The sequence below is a fragment of the Hyla sarda genome, chromosome 8, assembly GCF_029499605.1.
Source record: "Hyla sarda isolate aHylSar1 chromosome 8, aHylSar1.hap1, whole genome shotgun sequence".
NCBI lineage: Eukaryota > Metazoa > Chordata > Amphibia > Anura > Hylidae > Hyla > Hyla sarda.
This window is the reverse complement of record NC_079196.1, coordinates 159,215,493-159,234,192: the sequence shown is the minus strand read 5'-3', so window position 1 is coordinate 159,234,192 and position 18,700 is coordinate 159,215,493. Positions and strand designations below refer to the sequence as shown.

General features: G+C 39.1%; 1 protein-coding gene across 6 annotated transcripts in view; it reads left to right on the top strand.

The window, feature by feature from the left end:
- The window catches only part of LOC130283814 (myosin-11), a 138,414-nt gene that overhangs the window by 102,397 nt on the left and 17,317 nt on the right, over positions 1 to 18,700 (top strand). For all 6 annotated transcript variants that reach the window (XM_056533324.1, XM_056533325.1, XM_056533327.1 and 3 more), the window contains 17 exons: positions 1,020 to 1,112; positions 1,570 to 1,633; positions 4,021 to 4,119; positions 4,289 to 4,432; positions 7,804 to 7,899; positions 8,351 to 8,469; positions 11,259 to 11,411; positions 11,582 to 11,755; positions 11,866 to 12,039; positions 12,128 to 12,242; positions 12,398 to 12,591; positions 13,655 to 13,776; positions 14,587 to 14,656; positions 16,115 to 16,275; positions 17,419 to 17,527; positions 17,659 to 17,790; positions 17,914 to 18,120. In XM_056533324.1, coding sequence (XP_056389299.1) covers positions 1,020 to 1,112; positions 1,570 to 1,633; positions 4,021 to 4,119; positions 4,289 to 4,432; positions 7,804 to 7,899; positions 8,351 to 8,469; positions 11,259 to 11,411; positions 11,582 to 11,755; positions 11,866 to 12,039; positions 12,128 to 12,242; positions 12,398 to 12,591; positions 13,655 to 13,776; positions 14,587 to 14,656; positions 16,115 to 16,275; positions 17,419 to 17,527; positions 17,659 to 17,790; positions 17,914 to 18,120 — 2,226 coding nt within the window. The remainder of the gene's footprint in view (positions 1 to 1,019; positions 1,113 to 1,569; positions 1,634 to 4,020; positions 4,120 to 4,288; positions 4,433 to 7,803; positions 7,900 to 8,350; positions 8,470 to 11,258; positions 11,412 to 11,581; positions 11,756 to 11,865; positions 12,040 to 12,127; positions 12,243 to 12,397; positions 12,592 to 13,654; positions 13,777 to 14,586; positions 14,657 to 16,114; positions 16,276 to 17,418; positions 17,528 to 17,658; positions 17,791 to 17,913; positions 18,121 to 18,700) is intronic.

Below are 18,700 nucleotides of genomic sequence, written 5' to 3'. Positions count from 1 at the left end.
CACTTTTAAAAACAGTATACTGTTTAAAAACACATAAGGTTTACTTTTTTTCCCCCATACTGTTCCATCCGTTTTTTTGCCATACGGTTTTCTTTAGAAAAACGGATTGAAAAAAGTATGGCAAAAACGTAGTGTGAACCCAGCCGAAGAGTAATGCCTTCAAAGTAATGACATAGCAGAATTCCTCTATCATTGTGCCCAATGAGGTGGGGAATATACAACTAATTCTTTATTTGCTGATGGTTAAATACTTACATTTAGTATGTATTATGAGGATGTGTTGAGAAATTGAGTGCTAGAAAATAAAAATGAACTTACTACTAGCAAAAGTGCCTAAATTTCTCAATGAATTACTTCTGCCTTCAAATTGCATGGCGTGCTGTGTACACATTCATATTCTTATTGCACGGCTTGTGTATCTGTGCATGCCAAATCAATGATTTCTTTTCAAAGACATTGATTTTTTTCCTGTCGCAGGCTAAGTATTGCTGCATTTAGCATCATTTTTGTCAATGCAAACAGTGCAGTAGCAAACATTAATTAATAGGAATAAGGTTTAAGCTGCTTTAAAGCTTGATGATGTACATTACCTCATAACATCGCCCAAAGCTATATATACAGTAAGCCAGAAGATAAGAAGATCCTGGATGTGTCTTGTCTGATTTTAGTTGTTGCCAAGAATACCAATCATTTATCTATGGACTTGTGCCAAGTCCAATCAGGGCATCTTGGTAATGATCCTTAGCAGATGCCGTGCTTGGTCTTTGATCTACGAACATTACAGTACTTACTGTATGATAGCGGCTGCTCTAGTCTTCATGCTACAGTAGAGATTTTAAATTGCAATCCACCGGCACATCAAGCAATTCACTCAAAGGAGTAAATAACCTTTGACTGTCCATTAAAGTTCATATTTTATAGATATTTCTGGTTATAACCTTAACCTAAATTGCATGAATGTATACATATTCTTCATTTATTCATTTCTGTTCATAACATGTGGTTGCCATGAATTCCAGGGAGAGCTGGAAAAGCAGCTTCTTCAAGCTAATCCCATCCTTGAAGCTTTTGGTAACGCCAAAACTGTGAAAAATGACAACTCATCCCGCTTTGTAAGTATCAACAAAAAACTTGATCAAGCATCTAAAATTATTTTAGTTGCAAAATGAAAAACATATTTGAAACATCATTCCAAAAATAGTCCCTTCTGATCTGTTAGGAAGACACGTAGGTAGACATTCCTTAATCCAGTTGTTAGCTTTTACTATGATGCTTACAGAAAAAAAAATGCCATGCCTATTCCCATCGTTGCCTCTACTGGTCATTCCTTTTTTCATGGTGAAGTAGAATTACCAAGAAGAAATTCACAAATAGATCCCAACAAAAAATCAGGCCAAGAAGAGGACAGAAGTGGTCACAGAGGCGTATTACAATTAAAAGATAACTTTTAATATGTATCAAAGACTAAAAGACAAAGGGCCAGGGTGGTCTGCTAGGCTGGGTTCAACAGTAGTCATCTTGGGGACTTGTATCGCCTTTTTTTATACTATCTTTCTGTTATATTTCTAGGGTAAATTCATTCGTATCAACTTTGATGTTTCTGGATTCATTGTTGGAGCAAACATCGAAACTTGTATCCTTTTTGGTCTGCTGCAAAAGAGTGTGGCCTGTTAGATGAACACAAAGGGGGAAGATTTATCCTGTGCAATGGAACAGTGGAGCAGTTGCCAATAACAACCAATCACATTCTAGCTTTCATTTTTTAGAGACCATTTTAAAAATGAAAGCTGGAAGCTGGTTTCTAAGTAAGGGTGGAGGGGGGATTTATCATGGAGTGTGGGATGTTTTGTTTTTCCGGTTTTCCTTGCAGTGTATTTGACAAGGCTGTGAAAAATGTATCAAAAGGTTGAATGACCTTTCATGAATTGTATGCAGAAGTCACAGTGATAATGATGACTGGAAATATTGTGTAGAATAGACAATTTTATACTGTGTTGTCAGATTTGGTGTGCATTAATTTGGTCCATTGTGCATAAATTTGTGACTTTTTACAAAAGTCGCGAACGATAAAGCGATGACCACTGCGAAAAAAAAACTTCTACTTTACACACATAAATGCTGTGTTGTATAAAAATTTCTCTATGTGAAAAGTTGCAAAAGCTTGCTGCAACTTTTTAGGGCCAATTTTACACATAGCATAAAGAGCATGATAAATGTCCCCCACATACATTACAGAGACAGGAAGCAATACGTTTCTTCAAATTAAATTCAAGTGGTACATCCCTAGCCTAAATCAGAATATTCCTTAGAATTATATCATAACTTTTTCATATCTCACGACATAATCATTGACCCTGTAGTTGTAGGATAGTTTTTTTAAATCTAAAATCGTAAGAAGCCATTTAATACAAAATTAGTTAAATCTTATTTAAAGTACTTTTTTTTTTTTTTATTACAAAGCATTTAATTGTTATTAATCCTGGTTTCTGTACCTTGCTTAGTCAATTGGAAATTCTTTATATACTGTACCATTTTATCCTGCATGTAGCATCAAGCCAATATATTCTATTATATATGGTTTAAAACTGTGACATCTTAAAGGAACATTCCAGGCAAAATACACTGTGTGTTGCCTAATGTGGGGCCTGAGTAGTCTTAAAGGGGCATCCCCATCATATAATGTTATGGCATATCACTAGAATATACTATAACCATATGACAGATATGCTGCACATCTTCCAAAGAACCATTGATTTAAGGGTTACAGGCCACAAGTGTAGCTGGGCAAGAAATATCTTTTAAGGTACTACAGCACTTAAAGGGATACTCCAGGATTTTTTTCTATGATGCCAAGTTATAATCCTGTGTAATATGCTTCTAGCACTGATTTGTCCTGATTACATTCACAGGACCCACACCCGGAAGTGCTGTAGTGCAAGTATTTTTTGTTTACTGTTGTCTCTGACCTTTCCCAGCATTCTATGCTGCCAGAGACAATATTCACAAGTCACATTGTCTCCAGGGGGCGAAGATAGCAGGGTGGATGGAATTTACTGAAGTAATGCTATCCACTCAACCAATGCAGCAGTCTTTGACAGCAATAAAAAGGCTTGCACTACAACACTTTTCGGTGTGTGTCCTGTGCACAAAGGAGTTAATAAAAGCTTATTACTCCGTATTATAACTTGGCATCATAGAAGAAAAAAAAATTCTGGAATACTCCTTAAAGGGGTACTCCGCCCCTAGACATCTTATCCTCTATCCAAAGGATAGGGGATAAGATGCCTGATCACGGGGGACCCACGGCTGGGAACCCCCGCAATCTCTCCTGCAGCACCCCCTATCATCTGGTGCACAGAGCAAGCTTCACTCTGTGCCTGATGACCGGTGATGCAGGGGTCAGAGGATCATGATGTAACGGCCCGCCCTCTGCATCACCAGTAATCAGGCATGGAGAAAAGCTTGCTCTGTGCACCAGATAATAGGGGATGCTGCAGGAGAGATCACGGGAGTTACCAGCGGCGGGACCCCCCCAATCAGACATCTTATTCCCTATCCTTTGGATGGGGGATAAGAGGTCAAGGGACGGAGTACCCCTTTAAAGTAACACTACAGCTTCTTACTTTGGAAGATTGGTGAGGACCCATAGGTTAGGTCCCAATGATCAACATGTGATTCTGTATCCTAGTGATATGCCATCACTTGTAATAATTGGAAAAACACTTTAACTGCTATCAAGAGTAACTAAAACAACAGTACAAGGAAAAGGTGGTACATATAAGACATAGAATAAATAAGTCACTTATCCCTAAATATTGGCCGCTGCACTGGATGGATTACACTGAAATGTCTGATGTAGAGGTTAAATTGTAGCAAGCCATTCCTTATAAGGGCTAATAGGATTTTGGCACAATGTGCCACTGTATAAACAAGCACTACATTCCAGCTTGTGTTCCATCAATTTATCTTTAAAAGTGGTTTTCTATTGAGGCAATGTTTGAGTCTTTAATAATGGAACAGATTTGCTAGAAAAATCGCGTGCTATCCGGCAAGCTAAAGATGAGAGGACTTTCCACATATTTTACTATTTGCTTCAAGGATCTAAGCCTGCATGGAAGGGTATGTGGCATTTGTTTATAACAATCTGTCCTTCTTAAAATAAGTACTGGGAATTGTTGGTGGGGCAGTACACCATAACAGTGCCAGTCACCAATTCCCACAAAATACCCACGCAAAATATTAACCTCCTCCCCCTAATAAGGTATATCATTTCTGTTTCGGCTTTCAGAGGAACTACTACTGGAAGGTTTTTCAAATTACACCTTCTTTTCCCATGGTTATGTGCCCGTCCCCTCACAGGATGATGCAGACATGTTCCAGGAGACTTTGGAAGCCATGGAAATCATGGGATTCAATGAAGAGGAACAGATAGGTAAGAGTTCATCGAATGATGAACAAGTGATCGAATGAGTTGACTCTAGATACTTCAAATTTTATTATAGAATAGTATAATATAACTCCTTGATCTTGAAATGAATCGAGGGCCACATCTTTGAGCATTATAGCCACATGTTAGGCAGTTGTCTAACTGCTTTAAAGTTCATAAAATATCTTGAGCTAAACCTAACAAACTTGTAGCAATTACCATAAGTCGTTTGCCTTTGAAGTCTCCAAAATCACCAATTAAACTAATCTTGTGAATATGAAGCACTCATCCTTAATATCAAGGTTGGCGTTTTGAATATTATAGGCTTTAACCCCTTCCCTTATAGTACAGTGGACAGAACAATGTAGAGAAGTTCAGATATTGTCTACAGCAAAAGTCTTTTATTCTTATCTTAACATAATTAGAGCTGGCAGGAAAAGTAATATAATAATATCACACCGAAGCAAAGAAGATGCACCACCGCAACAGATTTATATCAAAATATAAAAGAATAATCTTTATTTGATCACATATTAAAAATTCATACATATTTTAAAATACACATAAACAGTGAAAGAGAGCAGCACCAGATACATACATGTACAGGACGAGGGAGGCTATCCCACAGAGCATATATAAGGAATGGAACAGGTCAGAGATAGAAAATCATTGTGGCATATTAGACAAAATAGACAATATAAAGTGCAAGTATAATAGCTGATAAAGACCTGAACACAAAAGAGTAAAGACGATGTGATAGAGGGATGCCAACCATACCTATGCGTATAGGTACGCTTGGCATCCGTCTATCACATCGTCTTTACTTTTTTGTGTTCAGGACTTTATCAGCTATTATACTTGCACTTTATATTGTCTATTTTGTCTAATATGCCACAATGATTTTCTATCTCTGACCTGTTCCATTCCTTATATATGCTCTGTGGGATAGCCTCCCTCGTCCTGTACGTGTATGTATCTGGTGCTGCTCTCTTTCACTGTTTATGTGTATTTTAAAATATGTATTAATTTTTTATATGTGATCAAATAAAGATTATTCTTTTATATTTTGATATAAATCTGTTGCGGTGGTGCATCTTCTTTGCTTTGGTGTGTTATTTAATCTTTGCACCTAGTACTTGCTGTTGTTGGCAAGGTTTTTTCTTTTTTCGGTGGGTAATATAATAATATGCAAAATTGAGTGGTCTGGAATTTCTGACCGCATTCTAGCTGTTCACCACACTGTTATCAAGCCCTAATTTTGCATGAAGAAAGGATAAGGCAGATCATAGAGACAAGATTTAGCCAGTACAAGAATGTTTGTCTTTATTCAAGGATCATAGGTTACATACTTGAGGCATTATCATATGGGTCATTGGCCCATGTAGAAAGTCCAGCAATCAGCAGACGAAGAAGGTAAAGCTTGTTCATCAGCTGGTCGTATGGACTTTGCAGCTGTTTGCTCCCAACAATTGGTCTGTCTAAATGGTCCTCTCAATGAACACCAAGTAACTTATATCAGCAGTTGGATAGAAGGACTCTAACTTAAAGGGGTACTCCGCCCCTAGACATCTTATCCCCTATCCAAAGGATAGGGGATAAGATGTCAGATCGCCGCGGTCCCACTGCTGGGGAGCCCTGGGATCCCCGCTGCGGCACTGCGCTATCATTACAGCACAGAGCGAGTTCGCTCTGCACGTAATGACAGGGCAATACAGGAGCATCATTACTTTACGGCTCCGCCCCTCGAGACATCATGGCCCGCCCCTTTCAAAACAAGTCTATGGGAGGGGGCATGGCGGTCGTCACGCCCCCTCCCATAGACTCGCATTAAGGGGACGGGCCGTGATGTCACGAGGGGCGGAGCCATGACGTCCAGCTGCTCCGTCCCCCGTATCGCCCGTCATTACGCACAGAGCGAGCTCGCTCTGTGCTGTAATGATAGCGGGGTGCTGCAGCGGGGATCCCAGGGCTCCCCAGCAGCGGGACCGGAGCGATCTGACATCTTATCCTCTATCCTTTGGATAAGGGATAAGATGTCTAGGGGCGGAGAACCCCTTTAAGTTGCCATGTTAATACTTGAGGTCAGTACTGAGATCAGAATGAGAAAATGTTGACTTATCTATATATATAAAACTCAATGGGAGAGATTTATCAAAACCTGTCCAGAGGAAAAGTTGCTGAGTTGCCCATAGCAACCAATCAGATTGCTTCTTTCCTTTTTGAAAAGGCCTGTGAAAAATGAAAGAAGGCATCTGATTGGTTGCTATGGGCAACTGCACAACTCTTTTTCTACACAAGTTTTGAAAAAATGTGTGTATGTATGTTCCAGCATCACGTCCAAACGGCTTAAGATATTAAAATAAAGCTTGGCACACGTTACTAATATGTCAACAACAAACATAGGATAGGTGATTTAACCCTTACTTACCCCCATTCGCCAGGGTCGGGGTTTTTGTTTAAAATCCCATACAAGTCTATGGGAAATATACTTGGATAACTTCCAAATGGCTGTAGATATTTCGACAATACTTGGTCACATGTTGTTTTTTGTATGTCCCCTAAAAACATAGGATAGTTAATTTAACCCTTAACTACCCCTATTTGTGAGGATCAGGGTTTTCGTTTAAAGTCCCATGCAAATCTATGCGAAATCTATGTTCCCACATAACTTCCGTACAGCTGGAAATATTTCAATAATACCTGGTACATATGTTACTTACTGTATATGTCAAATAAAAATATATGATAGTTAAATTAACCCTTACCTACACCCTTATATAAAAGATGGGTTTTTGTTTCAAGTCCCATGCAAGTATATAGGACTTACAGTACCTTACTCCACAAGCTCCGCATCTCCTGGTGAATGTGTCAATCCGGCTTGCAAGCCACACCCCATCTCACAAAGACACACCCACTGTTTAAGCCCAATCCCTTTTATTCTCTAAACTTTTTGTGCATCAGTCTGGCTTGCAAATCACGTCCAGTCCCACAAAGCCACGTCCCCTTCTATTTTCAGCTTAGAATATCTTCATCACAAATCTGTCGCACCTGAGGACAAGATATGAGGATGTGACATAAGGGCAGGATATATGGACAGAATATGAGGACGGGATATGAGGTCGGGATATGAGGACAGGATAGGAGGATGGGATATGAGAATGGGATATGAGGTCGAGATATGAGGTTGAAATATGAGGAGGGGACTTGGGGTCGGGATATGAGGAGGGGATATAGGATTAGGATTTAAGGACAAGATATCAGGACAAAAGCTCTTCCTTTGTTGCTTTTCCTCCCCCACAAGGATAAGGTAGGAAAAACAGGCAACGAAGGGTACTCAGCTAGTTAGAAATAAATGTTTTCTTTTTCCAACATGGCAGCAATGATGAAGGTGGTGTCATCAGTCCTCCAGCTTGGCAACATTGTCTTCAAGAAAGAAAGGAATACCGATCAGGCTTCCATGCCAGATGACACAGGTATGGTGGTAATAAATAAAATATATCAGAGGGAATTTATCATGATGTGCATGATGTACATGTTTTTTATCCTGGTTTCCTTTTTGAATCGGTTGGGTCAAATTTGTCAAAAAGTCACACTGCCTTTCATGAACTGTATACAGAAGCATCAGTGATAATGAGGACTTGAAATATTGTGTGATATAGACACTGTTTACTCTGTGGTGAGACTTGGTATGCATAAATGTTGTCGATTGTGCATAAAGTTGCAAATAATAAATCGATGACCACTGCAAAGAAAAAATAAATAAATAAAAAAACAACTTCAGTGGTACACACAAATGCTCAATGTGAAAACTTGAAAAAGCTTGCTGTAACTTATTTAGGGACAATTTTACACATAAAAAAGAGTAAAAGACTATGTCTAATTGTCTAGCAACTTGGTGACTTCTTGGTGTCTTTTGCTGTTCAGCTGCCCAGAAATGTTGCCATCTGATGGGAATCAATGTAACAGATTTTACAAGGTCCATTCTTACTCCTCGTATCAAAGTGGGAAGAGACCTTGTGCAGAAAGCTCAAACCAAAGAACAGGTAACTTTGCAGTAATTTACACTTATGTACTTGCATGTAAATCTTCTATGGTCCTTATAAGAGTACATATGAATCGAGTCATTTACGGTTTAATGCTGTTCCACAACAATGAGAAGTTTAAACTAGGTAAAGTAAATAGCTAATCTTAAGGACACGATTCCCTGATTTTACTTTCAATATATTCTTGATTTTGAACTTGTAGTTCTATAGCTGGAGACATTGGGAGTGTATTCTTGATCTCTCTCTCTCTCTCTCTCTCTCTCTCTCTCTCTCTCTCTCTCTCTCTCTCTCTCTCTCTCTCTCTCTCTCTCTCTCTCTCTCTCTCTCTCTCTCTATATATATATATATATATACGGTATATATATATATATATATATATATATATATATATTAGTTGTTGACATTTTCCCTTTATATGTTTACTGTTGGGGCAATTAATTGGTCACTGTAAACCTTTGGTTCCTCCTTAAGGTGGTTGCCACTAGAGGTGTCTGGCATCTCACCCACCATAGTCCTCCATGAAAAAAAAATATATATATACTATAATGGGAGAAATGGGAGTGTATAACTACTGTCCACTACTGTATATGTTGTAAGAAATGTCAAATTTTATTCTCTAAAGATTATTTATTTTCTGTTTCATACACCACTCATTCTGTGTTATCTTGATTACTTTTCTGATATATGATACAGAAGCTTATCACCTTAAAACAAAATCACCCAATTTGTCAAAGAGCCAACCTTTAACTCTATTTATTAAGCTATGAGCACTCAACTGCAGAAGTTCCTAACCTTTCGTACCTTGTGTGCCACATTTAGCTTTCAGGGATGGTCTTGAGTTACATTCCGCTCAAAAATGAATGGGGACCATCATTCTTCTTTATGAATGTTACTGTTATGTTTTACTGTTCAACTTGCCCTCAACACAAAAGGCTACAGTGTAAAATAATATGATATAATAACACAATGGACTAGGTTTATCAATCCGTTTGAGGCAAAAACTGGAGTGATTTGCCAACATTGAACAAATCACAGCTCATCTTTCATTTTACCAGAGCTCATTCAGATATGAAAGCTGAACTGTGATTGGTTACTATGGGAAAATCATTTCAGTTTTTATTTTTGACAGATTTTTGGGCCAGATAATTCTGGGCCAATGGCTTCGATTTACAGACAGTGGGGAACATTAGTCAAAACCTGTGCAGGGGAAAAGTGGATCAGAATGCTTCTTTTATTTTTCACAGGCCTTTTTAAAAGTTGAAGCAATCTGCAAACTGATGCAAAGTGGGCAACTGCTCCACTTTACCTCTGCTGAGGTTTAAATTAATCTCCCCCACCGTCTAACACATTGACAATGCCTACTTAGACTAGACAGTCTAAAAATTTACCAAAATGTACAATACTGTAGTAGTTTAGTGTTTAATTTATCTGGCTCATCTTTAGATCTTTTAGATCTTTAGTCTAGTTTAAAGGAGAACTCAGGACAGGGGATAAGTAGCTGATCACAGAACGTGACTCGGGCTCTCTTTGTGAGAAGAGCGTTTCCTCTACCGGTAGACGGTACACGCTCCATTTATTTTTATGGACGTGCCAATAATGCCTGAGTACTGTACTCTTTTCGGCACTCCAATAGAAATGACTTGAGCACATACTGTAGGCTTCTCACTGAGTGCTGGAGCCCATTCAGGAGATCACAGGGGGTCAAAGTGGTTAGACCCCACGTGATCAGCTTCTAATCCCCTATTCTGTGGATAGGGGATAAGTAAATTTTTGATGGATATCGCCTTTAAGTTTAGACCAATCATTAGTAGGCGTACTTTACTCCAGAATGCTACACCACAATTTTTGCACAACTTTTGCACAAGTGTTGAAATTTCTTTAAATTTACACCATCATCCTGGTGCATGTCTAATGCCCCAATGTATGTGCCCTTACCTTCAGCATTCCTTTGGTGCCTCTGGTGTCCTGCTCTAGTCCCCTGATTCGATAGTCTTCCTAAGCTGCAGCGTGACTGTCATCCACGGAAGCACATGGGCCTAATGCGTCATACTACAGCTCAGAGAATTGCTGACCACAGTGATGTTCCACGTAAGTCAGCGATTCGCTGAGCTGCAGTAATACACATTGGACCAGGGTGCTTCCATTGATGATAGCACGCTGCAGCTCAGCAAGACAATCACATCAAGGGACCAGAGCATGTAACATTTATTACTGGTACTGTTCCAGTACCTCTGCAGATTCTGGTGTTGGTCATTCTCTGTAAAATGCAGCAAAACACATGTGGCACAGTGACAGGACCACTAATAAAATGCCATATGTGAACACAGCACAAGGCATCATGCAATAAACACACCTCATTCTTCTTAAATATCCCAATTAAGTTATATACAGTATGTATATGTGTATATGACTGGGAGAAGGTAATTTAGGCTGTAGGCACTAGTCAGAGGTATTGACATCACTTAAGGGGTGGGGTCAAGTCAAGCCTCCTGCATTGTTGAGAGAGGAAAAGGTTGGAGCCAGGGAGCTGGAGATAATACCAAAGACACAACTTTGTGTCAGGGGGTGAACCACACAAAATATGCAGAAACCAGTACAATTTGTGATAGTAATATAAAAGTAAGTTGTATATTTTGAGATGATAGTCCTAAAAGGATTATCCTAAGAAAATTCACATATCAGACCTTCACTTTTCCATCTTCAAAGTATTTTAAATAGTTAGTTTTTAATACTGTTTTCCCTGGAGATTGATCAGCTCTTCAATTCTTCAACTATTTTTCTACAATTAGGCTGACTTTGCAATTGAAGCTTTGGCAAAGGCCACTTATGAACGTCTCTTCCTGTGGCTGCTCAGTCGGGTCAACAAAGCTCTCGATAAAACCAAGAGACAAGGAGCTTCTTTCCTGGGTATTCTTGACATTGCTGGTTTCGAAATATTTGCGGTAAGGTAATATTTAAAGACACTTAAAATATGAGGTACTCAATGTACTCAAGTATTATCACTGTTTCACAGTCAAGACAATAAAGTGCAGTCAACAGTTACTCTAGTAGCAAATGTTCCAATACTCATAGATTTTTCCTTCTTTAATTATAATACATTTTAACATTTTAGGTCAACTCATTTGAACAGCTTTGCATCAATTACACTAATGAAAAACTCCAGCAGCTGTTCAACCACACTATGTTCATTCTGGAGCAGGAGGAATACCAAAGAGAAGGTATTGAGTGGAACTTCATTGACTTTGGTCTAGATCTTCAGCCATGCATAGAGCTTATTGAGAGGCCTGTAAGTCATTTGTTAAGATCTAAAAAAGATTCTAAATCAGAAAAAGGAAAGTGTTGAGTAGTTGATTGATTGTTTTTTTTGTTTTTTGTTTTTTATCGGCCTGTTTGTAGAATAACCCACCTGGTGTATTGGCTCTTCTGGATGAAGAGTGTTGGTTCCCCAAAGCCACTGATGTCTCATTTGTGGAGAAACTTATCCAAGAACAAGGGAGCCATATTAAATTCCAAAAAACCAAGCAACTGAAGGATAAAACTATCTTTACCCTCCTCCACTATGCCGGAAAAGTATGACTTAAATAGGATAATATAATGCACTGAAAACATCAAAGTTTTGAAAAAATACATTACCAAAACTTTACTTTATCTTCTATAGGTAGATTATGATGCCACTTCTTGGCTAACCAAGAACATGGACCCCTTGAACGACAATGTAACATCATTATTGAACCAATCATCAGATAAATTTGTTGCAGATCTATGGAAAGATGGTATGTCATAATTTTGGTCTCTAAATAAGTGGCTTGATGTGTTCACTTAAATGGAAAAACAGAACAACCATTAAAATGTTGATGAAAACTATGTAGATGTGCCTCCATTGCATCAGTTCCACTGTAAAGAATATATAAAATATTATCTTTTTTAGTTGACCGTATTGTGGGGTTGGATCAGATGGCAAAAATGACTGAAAGTTCCATGCCTAGTGCTTCAAAAACCAAGAAAGGCATGTTCCGTACTGTCGGCCAACTTTACAAGGAGCAATTGGGCAAACTAATGACAACACTGAGAAACACAAATCCAAACTTTGTTCGTTGTATCATTCCAAATCATGAAAAACGGGTAAACGCATATTATATACCTATTGGAAATTATGTAGCTGTATGAGTGTATGTTTTTTTGAATTTTTTTTTTGTATTTTTCAGAGGCCTTTGTAGAAATTAAATAAGCAAATTGATGGGTTGTTATGGGCTACTAGTCCACTTTTCCTCTGCATCAGTTTTAATAAGATTCCCCAAAAATGTTTTAAGTGAATATTGTTGAACATTAAAGGCCTAAGTAATTTAGGGAAGCCGCAATGTTCTACAAGACTAAAGGACATATCAGTATGTCCACTCTGGATAATCCCATTTTATTATATGGGTACCTAACATCACAGAGTCCTGTGATGCTTGCCCTTCAGCAATCAGCTGTGAGGGAACCTGGCTGCAAGAAAAGTGGAGAATTGTGTTGTTCCAGTAGAATTCATAGTACTGATATTTTAGGTCCTCCAGAATAAGAAATACTCTTTGAAACCTTGGCTGAAAGATGAGGGCTCTTGTTCAGGAGGTCCAAACATATCAGTACTGTGGACAGAACATTGAATTCAGTTGCAACCGAAGTTGCAGTTGAACGGGGCCCCGACAGTCTGCTGGAAGGGGGCATGCCGACCCACGCACGGATCGGTGGCCAACACGCCCCCTCCATGTATCCCATAGAGATACATGGAGTGGGCATGTCGGCCGTGGCTTCCTTCGGGGGTCGGAACAGTCGCTTCAGCATACTGCCGGGTTCCGTTCAGGAGATCTTGGGGGGGGGGGGTCCCAGCGGTCGGACCCCCCATGATCTATAACTTATCCCTATACTTTGGATAGGGGATAAGTTATCTTTCACTGAACTACTCCTTTAAGCTGGCTACTCACACCATTGCATCATCTTATTATATTAGTACATATTTTACACTTATGTAGGGTTATGGCCACAAACTCTATGCACATAAGTCCAAGATTTGTGTCTCTTTAGAAATGCAGTTTTGTGTTAGACTGTATGGTAATATTTTTTTTGCATTCCCACATTTTTCTAAGATGTCTACAATGTTATAACTGAACTAAACTAACTGAAACTAACTGAAATGTTATTTCTTTAGTCAGGAAAACTTGATGCCCATCTTGTTCTTGAACAGCTGAGGTGCAATGGTGTCTTAGAAGGCATCAGAATTTGTCGTCAAGGATTCCCCAACAGAATAGTTTTCCAGGAGTTCCGTCAAAGGTAATTCTATTGTTAAATAGTACCTGTCATAAAACCATATTTTCTAAACTACTAACTATTATACTACTATTCCCTAACTTCTCCTAACACCCCTCCTGCCCTTAAAATTTTTTTCTGAGCTTTAAAAAGCTCTATATAATACCTTTCCTCTTGCTCACATCGTGTGAGCTCCCGGCAGGAGAAAGTGGGCGTTTCCCAGCATGTGCAACGTCACTGAAGCCTGTGAGAGCTGTGCCTCTCCATGCCCCGCATGCACTTCCAGAGTTTGGTCACTTGCACAGGAAACAGAACAGAGCCACCTAGTGGACATTTTTTCAATCACATTAAAAACATATAAAAGTTGTGAATTTTAACAGCAAGTAAATAGCATAATTAAATAAGGAACAATATATTAAAAGTTTAGTTTGGTGACAGGTACTCTTTAACTTATTTTCTATCTTTCTCAAAGGGGACATGTGCTCACCCTGAAAAACACAAAGGGGACACATGTTCACCCTGAAAAACATAAGTGGCAGTAATCTTTACATAGTTATGTGTGTTATGGGACTTTGAAAGCAGGCATGTGATTAGCCACTGTGATTGTACAGTTTATTGCCACTTGTTTTTTCTTAACCAAAAAGTAACCACAGGTCCTCTTTAAAGCATCATTTAGAACACAAAACAATAGCATGGGATAGTAAAAAAGTTAATACAATAATCAATAAATCACTGACCTATTCCAGGGTTATATATTTACAGTCTGTTGTTTTAACTGTATTGCAAGTGACTCACTTCTGAACAAGGGATCATTCTCTTTTATCCATTGTACAGATATGAAATCCTTGCTGCTGGATCTATCCCTAAAGGCTTTATGGATGGTAAACAGGCATGTGTGCTCATGGTAAGTAATACATATAAGTAACTGAATATGTGGCCATCTCATGATATTGCTCGTTTGTACTTTCCTGTATATGAGTTTATGTTTATTATTAACATACATTTGTATTTGTTGCTTATTCTAAAATAATGTATAGAGCAAATACCGTGACAGTATGTTCATACCCAGAGTGAAGTATAATTACCGGTAGCAACCAATCTTTGCAAATTGAAATCAGCATCCTGATTGCAAAGAGCAATGACGCTTCTTCTTTGAATGCATTTTTGATAAACATTCTCCACTATCTTCCAAAATTCACAGAATTTTACATGAAATGGAGCACAAAAATAAAATAATCAAGTAGTAGGAACAGCTCACCCAGCCAAACTTCCACACCTGTGCCAAGACCTGCCGGTCCTGCCTCTGGCTTCACTGCACAGCAACTCAAAGAAGAGAAAATGTCCAGAATCCAAGGGGTGGAGTACAAACAGGGTCCTTCTTTATTGGAAAAGTTGCATAGACACGGTAAAAACACTGACGCATTTCATGCTTTCTCGCTTAGTCATAGAGACTCTATGACTAAGCGTGAAATGCGTAAGCATTTTTATTGTGTCTATGCAACTTTTCCAATAAAGAAAGACCCTGTTTTTACTCCACCCCTTGGATGCTGGACATTTTCTCTTCTTTGAGTTGCTGTACAAAAATAAAATGAATCAAATAAAATTGAAATATGTTTATATGTAGTTAACACAGAAAGCTTTCATAGTGTGTACAAAGCATCTTCTCTGTGATATACATGTTTTATAGTAAGACTGGCCCAACAGAGGTAACATAGGATTTTCCGTCAGGCCCAGGCTCTGACACAGTAATGACTGTTTAGAATCCAGAAGAATATTTATATTTGTAACCTTTGTACCCAATCACTTTTCACTAGGGTCTGTTATTTATGGGTTAATTTCCACATAATATATTAGACTTTATTAATATTATTATGCAGATGAGTCCAACCTTTTATTTTATTTTGATTAGTTAAAGGAGTACTCCAAAATGCTATTTTTTTACCTGCCCAAAATACCTGCAGTGAACTTATCTCCTGCCACTCCCCCAATGCCTCCAGTATCCTGCTCCCAGCCTCCACTGCTGTCTTCTTTCTGCTTTTTGTGGTTGACTCCTCATACTGTGGCTCAGCTCATTGACAGCAGCAGTGATGTCCGCCTTGGCTGGTGATTGGCTGAGTGGCAGTGGTTTTCTTCCTGGTACCAGGGCCCAATATGTCTCACTGCGGCTCAGCCTATCACTAGCCGAGGCAGGACATGGTTGCATTCAGGGAAACTAAAAAAATGTTTTAAGTTACATCCCGGAGTATTCCTTTAAAGATTTCAATTTCTCTTAGAATCATTTTAACATGACATGCATGTGTTGTTTTCAGTGGTTAATGTTAAAAATGTTTAAAAAAAATAATCAATTGTGTGTTTTTGTCAGATTAAAGCCTTAGAACTTGACCCCAATCTGTTCAGAGTTGGCCAGAGTAAGATATTCTTCAGGACAGGTGTCCTTGCCCACCTAGAAGAAGAAAGAGACTTAAAGATCACAGATATAATCATTGCTTTCCAAGCCCAAAGTCGTGGTTACCTTGCAAGAAAGTAAGTAATTTTCTATGCTTTAGCAGTTAATGGATTAAAGCACAAATAACATATTATGAAGCTGTTTATGAGCCCAACAATGAAGGATGTAGCTCTTAGATGTTTGTAAGCTAAAAATGTGTTTAATTCACCCATGCCACTCATACAACGTTTTAGATCCTGCAAGCTTCCCTTCTTTCCTCATAGTTTGGCTGTGTTAGATGTGACAGTGGAATTGGGTTCTCTTAGACTTTGCAACTGCTGATTTATACTGTGATAATCTCCGTATTAACTCAGCAACATTCTCATATTTGGTTGGAGAGGTCTGGAACAAGAAACTTTAATAATTACACACTAATGTCCTCTGTTCACATCTGTCTTTTTCGCAGATGCCATAAAAATGTTAAACAAAATAGCACAGAATGCAGTGTTATATTGCCTAGTTAAATGAGTGACACCATGAAAGAAACACAACAGACTTTATAATATTCAGTGGGGTCCATTGGGCATGGTTGGTGTCCTTATGTATCTGATCTGTCACCATCATTATTTGTTTGTTCTGCTACAATCATGGAGCAAAACAAATAGAATAAAATTTTAAAGGAAATCTGTCACCAGTGTCACTTGCACTAACCTGTCGGTACAGACAGGTAGTGCAGGTGACATTGATAACAACGGTGCCTACCTTGTCCCGTTCTGTTGTGGGGATCTCCGGTAAACTTCTCCATTAAGCTTCAGCTCCAGCCAGCTGGGGGCACGGGTGGAGCTAAGTGACATCACCGCTGCTGTTCTTTAGCAGCGGGACCTGGCAGGGAGCAGCAGTGGTGACGTCACTAAGCTCTGCCCATGCCCCAAGCTGCTGCTGCTCTGCTGGATCTCGCAGCAGCCGTGACGTCACTAAGCTCCGCCCGTGCTCCAAGCTGGGTGCCGGGAGCTGAAGCTTAACAAAGAAGATTACCGGAGATCCCCGCCACGGAATGGGACAAGGTAAGTACCGTTGTCATCTGTTGGTACCGACAGGTTGTCACCTGCACTATCTGTCGGTTCGACAGGTTAGTGCAGGTGACACTGGTGACAGATTTCCTTTAAGGTCACCCATTTTGTGTTATGTGTGCATTTACTTATGTTATAGTCTTGAATTCTAAATGTGTGTCATACTCACAGGGCTTTTTCAAAGAGACAGCAGCAACTCACTGCAATGAAAGTCATTCAAAGAAATTGTGCTGCCTACCTGAAGCTCAGAAATTGGCAATGGTGGAGACTGTTTACTAAGGTAAACTTCTAAAATGTAAAAAAAAATCTAATATATATATATCTAGCATTTAATATCTGATCTAGTAAAATTATATTGACTTGCATTGTTAGGCATATAGGTTAAAGTTCTAATACTTGTATATATGATAGGTGAAACCTCTGCTGCAAGTAACCCGTCAGGAAGAAGAAATGCAAGCCAAAGATGAAGAGCTTCAAAGAGTCAGTGAAAGGTTCCACAAAACAGAGCTTGAATTGAAGGAGATTCAGATGAAGCATATTCAGGTATATGGAAATCAGCCATATCAGCTGTTTTCACAGATATATAGTTAATGAAACATTTATAGAACATTATACTATACTATACTAGGGTAAATCTTAAAATATGGTCATATTGTGTATGCTTAGTTGACAGAGGAGAAGAATCAACTTCAAGAACAGCTTCAGGCTGAGACTGAGCTTTTTGCTGAAGCAGAAGAGATGAGAATACGGTTGCAAGCCAAGAAACAAGAACTGGAAGAGATTCTTCATGAAATGGAAGCCAGAATAGAAGAAGAAGAGGAAAACAACCAACAACTACAAACAGAAAAGAAGAAGATGTTGCAGCAAATGCAGGTAATGTGGCCCTTGCCATTTCTGTCATCTTCAGAACATGTCTTCTATTGGTACAGTAAGATCTAACTGGATTTTGCGTTAAGTACCAGTTGAAAATGGGATTTTGACACAATGGATTAATGGGGGCAACTTTACCTACAAATTTGTATACATTTGTCTAATATATACATATATATATATATATATATATATATATATATTAGGGATCGACCGATATCGGTTTTTTAGAGCCGATACCGATAATCGGTGGAGGTTAGGGCCGATAGCCAATAACTTATACCGATATTCCGGTATAAGTTATCGGCTATTTATCCCCCCTCGACACCGCTGCAGGTCATTGATTTAAAGCGGGCGCTTTAAATCAATGCACTGCAGTGGCTTTTGCGGTGCCATAGGCCGCCGCCACCACCCGCTTCTCTCCCCTACCTGTCAGGGTGGTCCGGGCCATCCTTCCTTCCTGTAGTGTCCTTCCATTACGGGTGGAGGGTCCACCGGTCCGGGCTGTCCTTCTTCTCCGGGGGTCCTCTTCTCCACTCCGGGCAGGCTCCGGCCTAGTACGCTGCATAGACGCCGCTGCGCA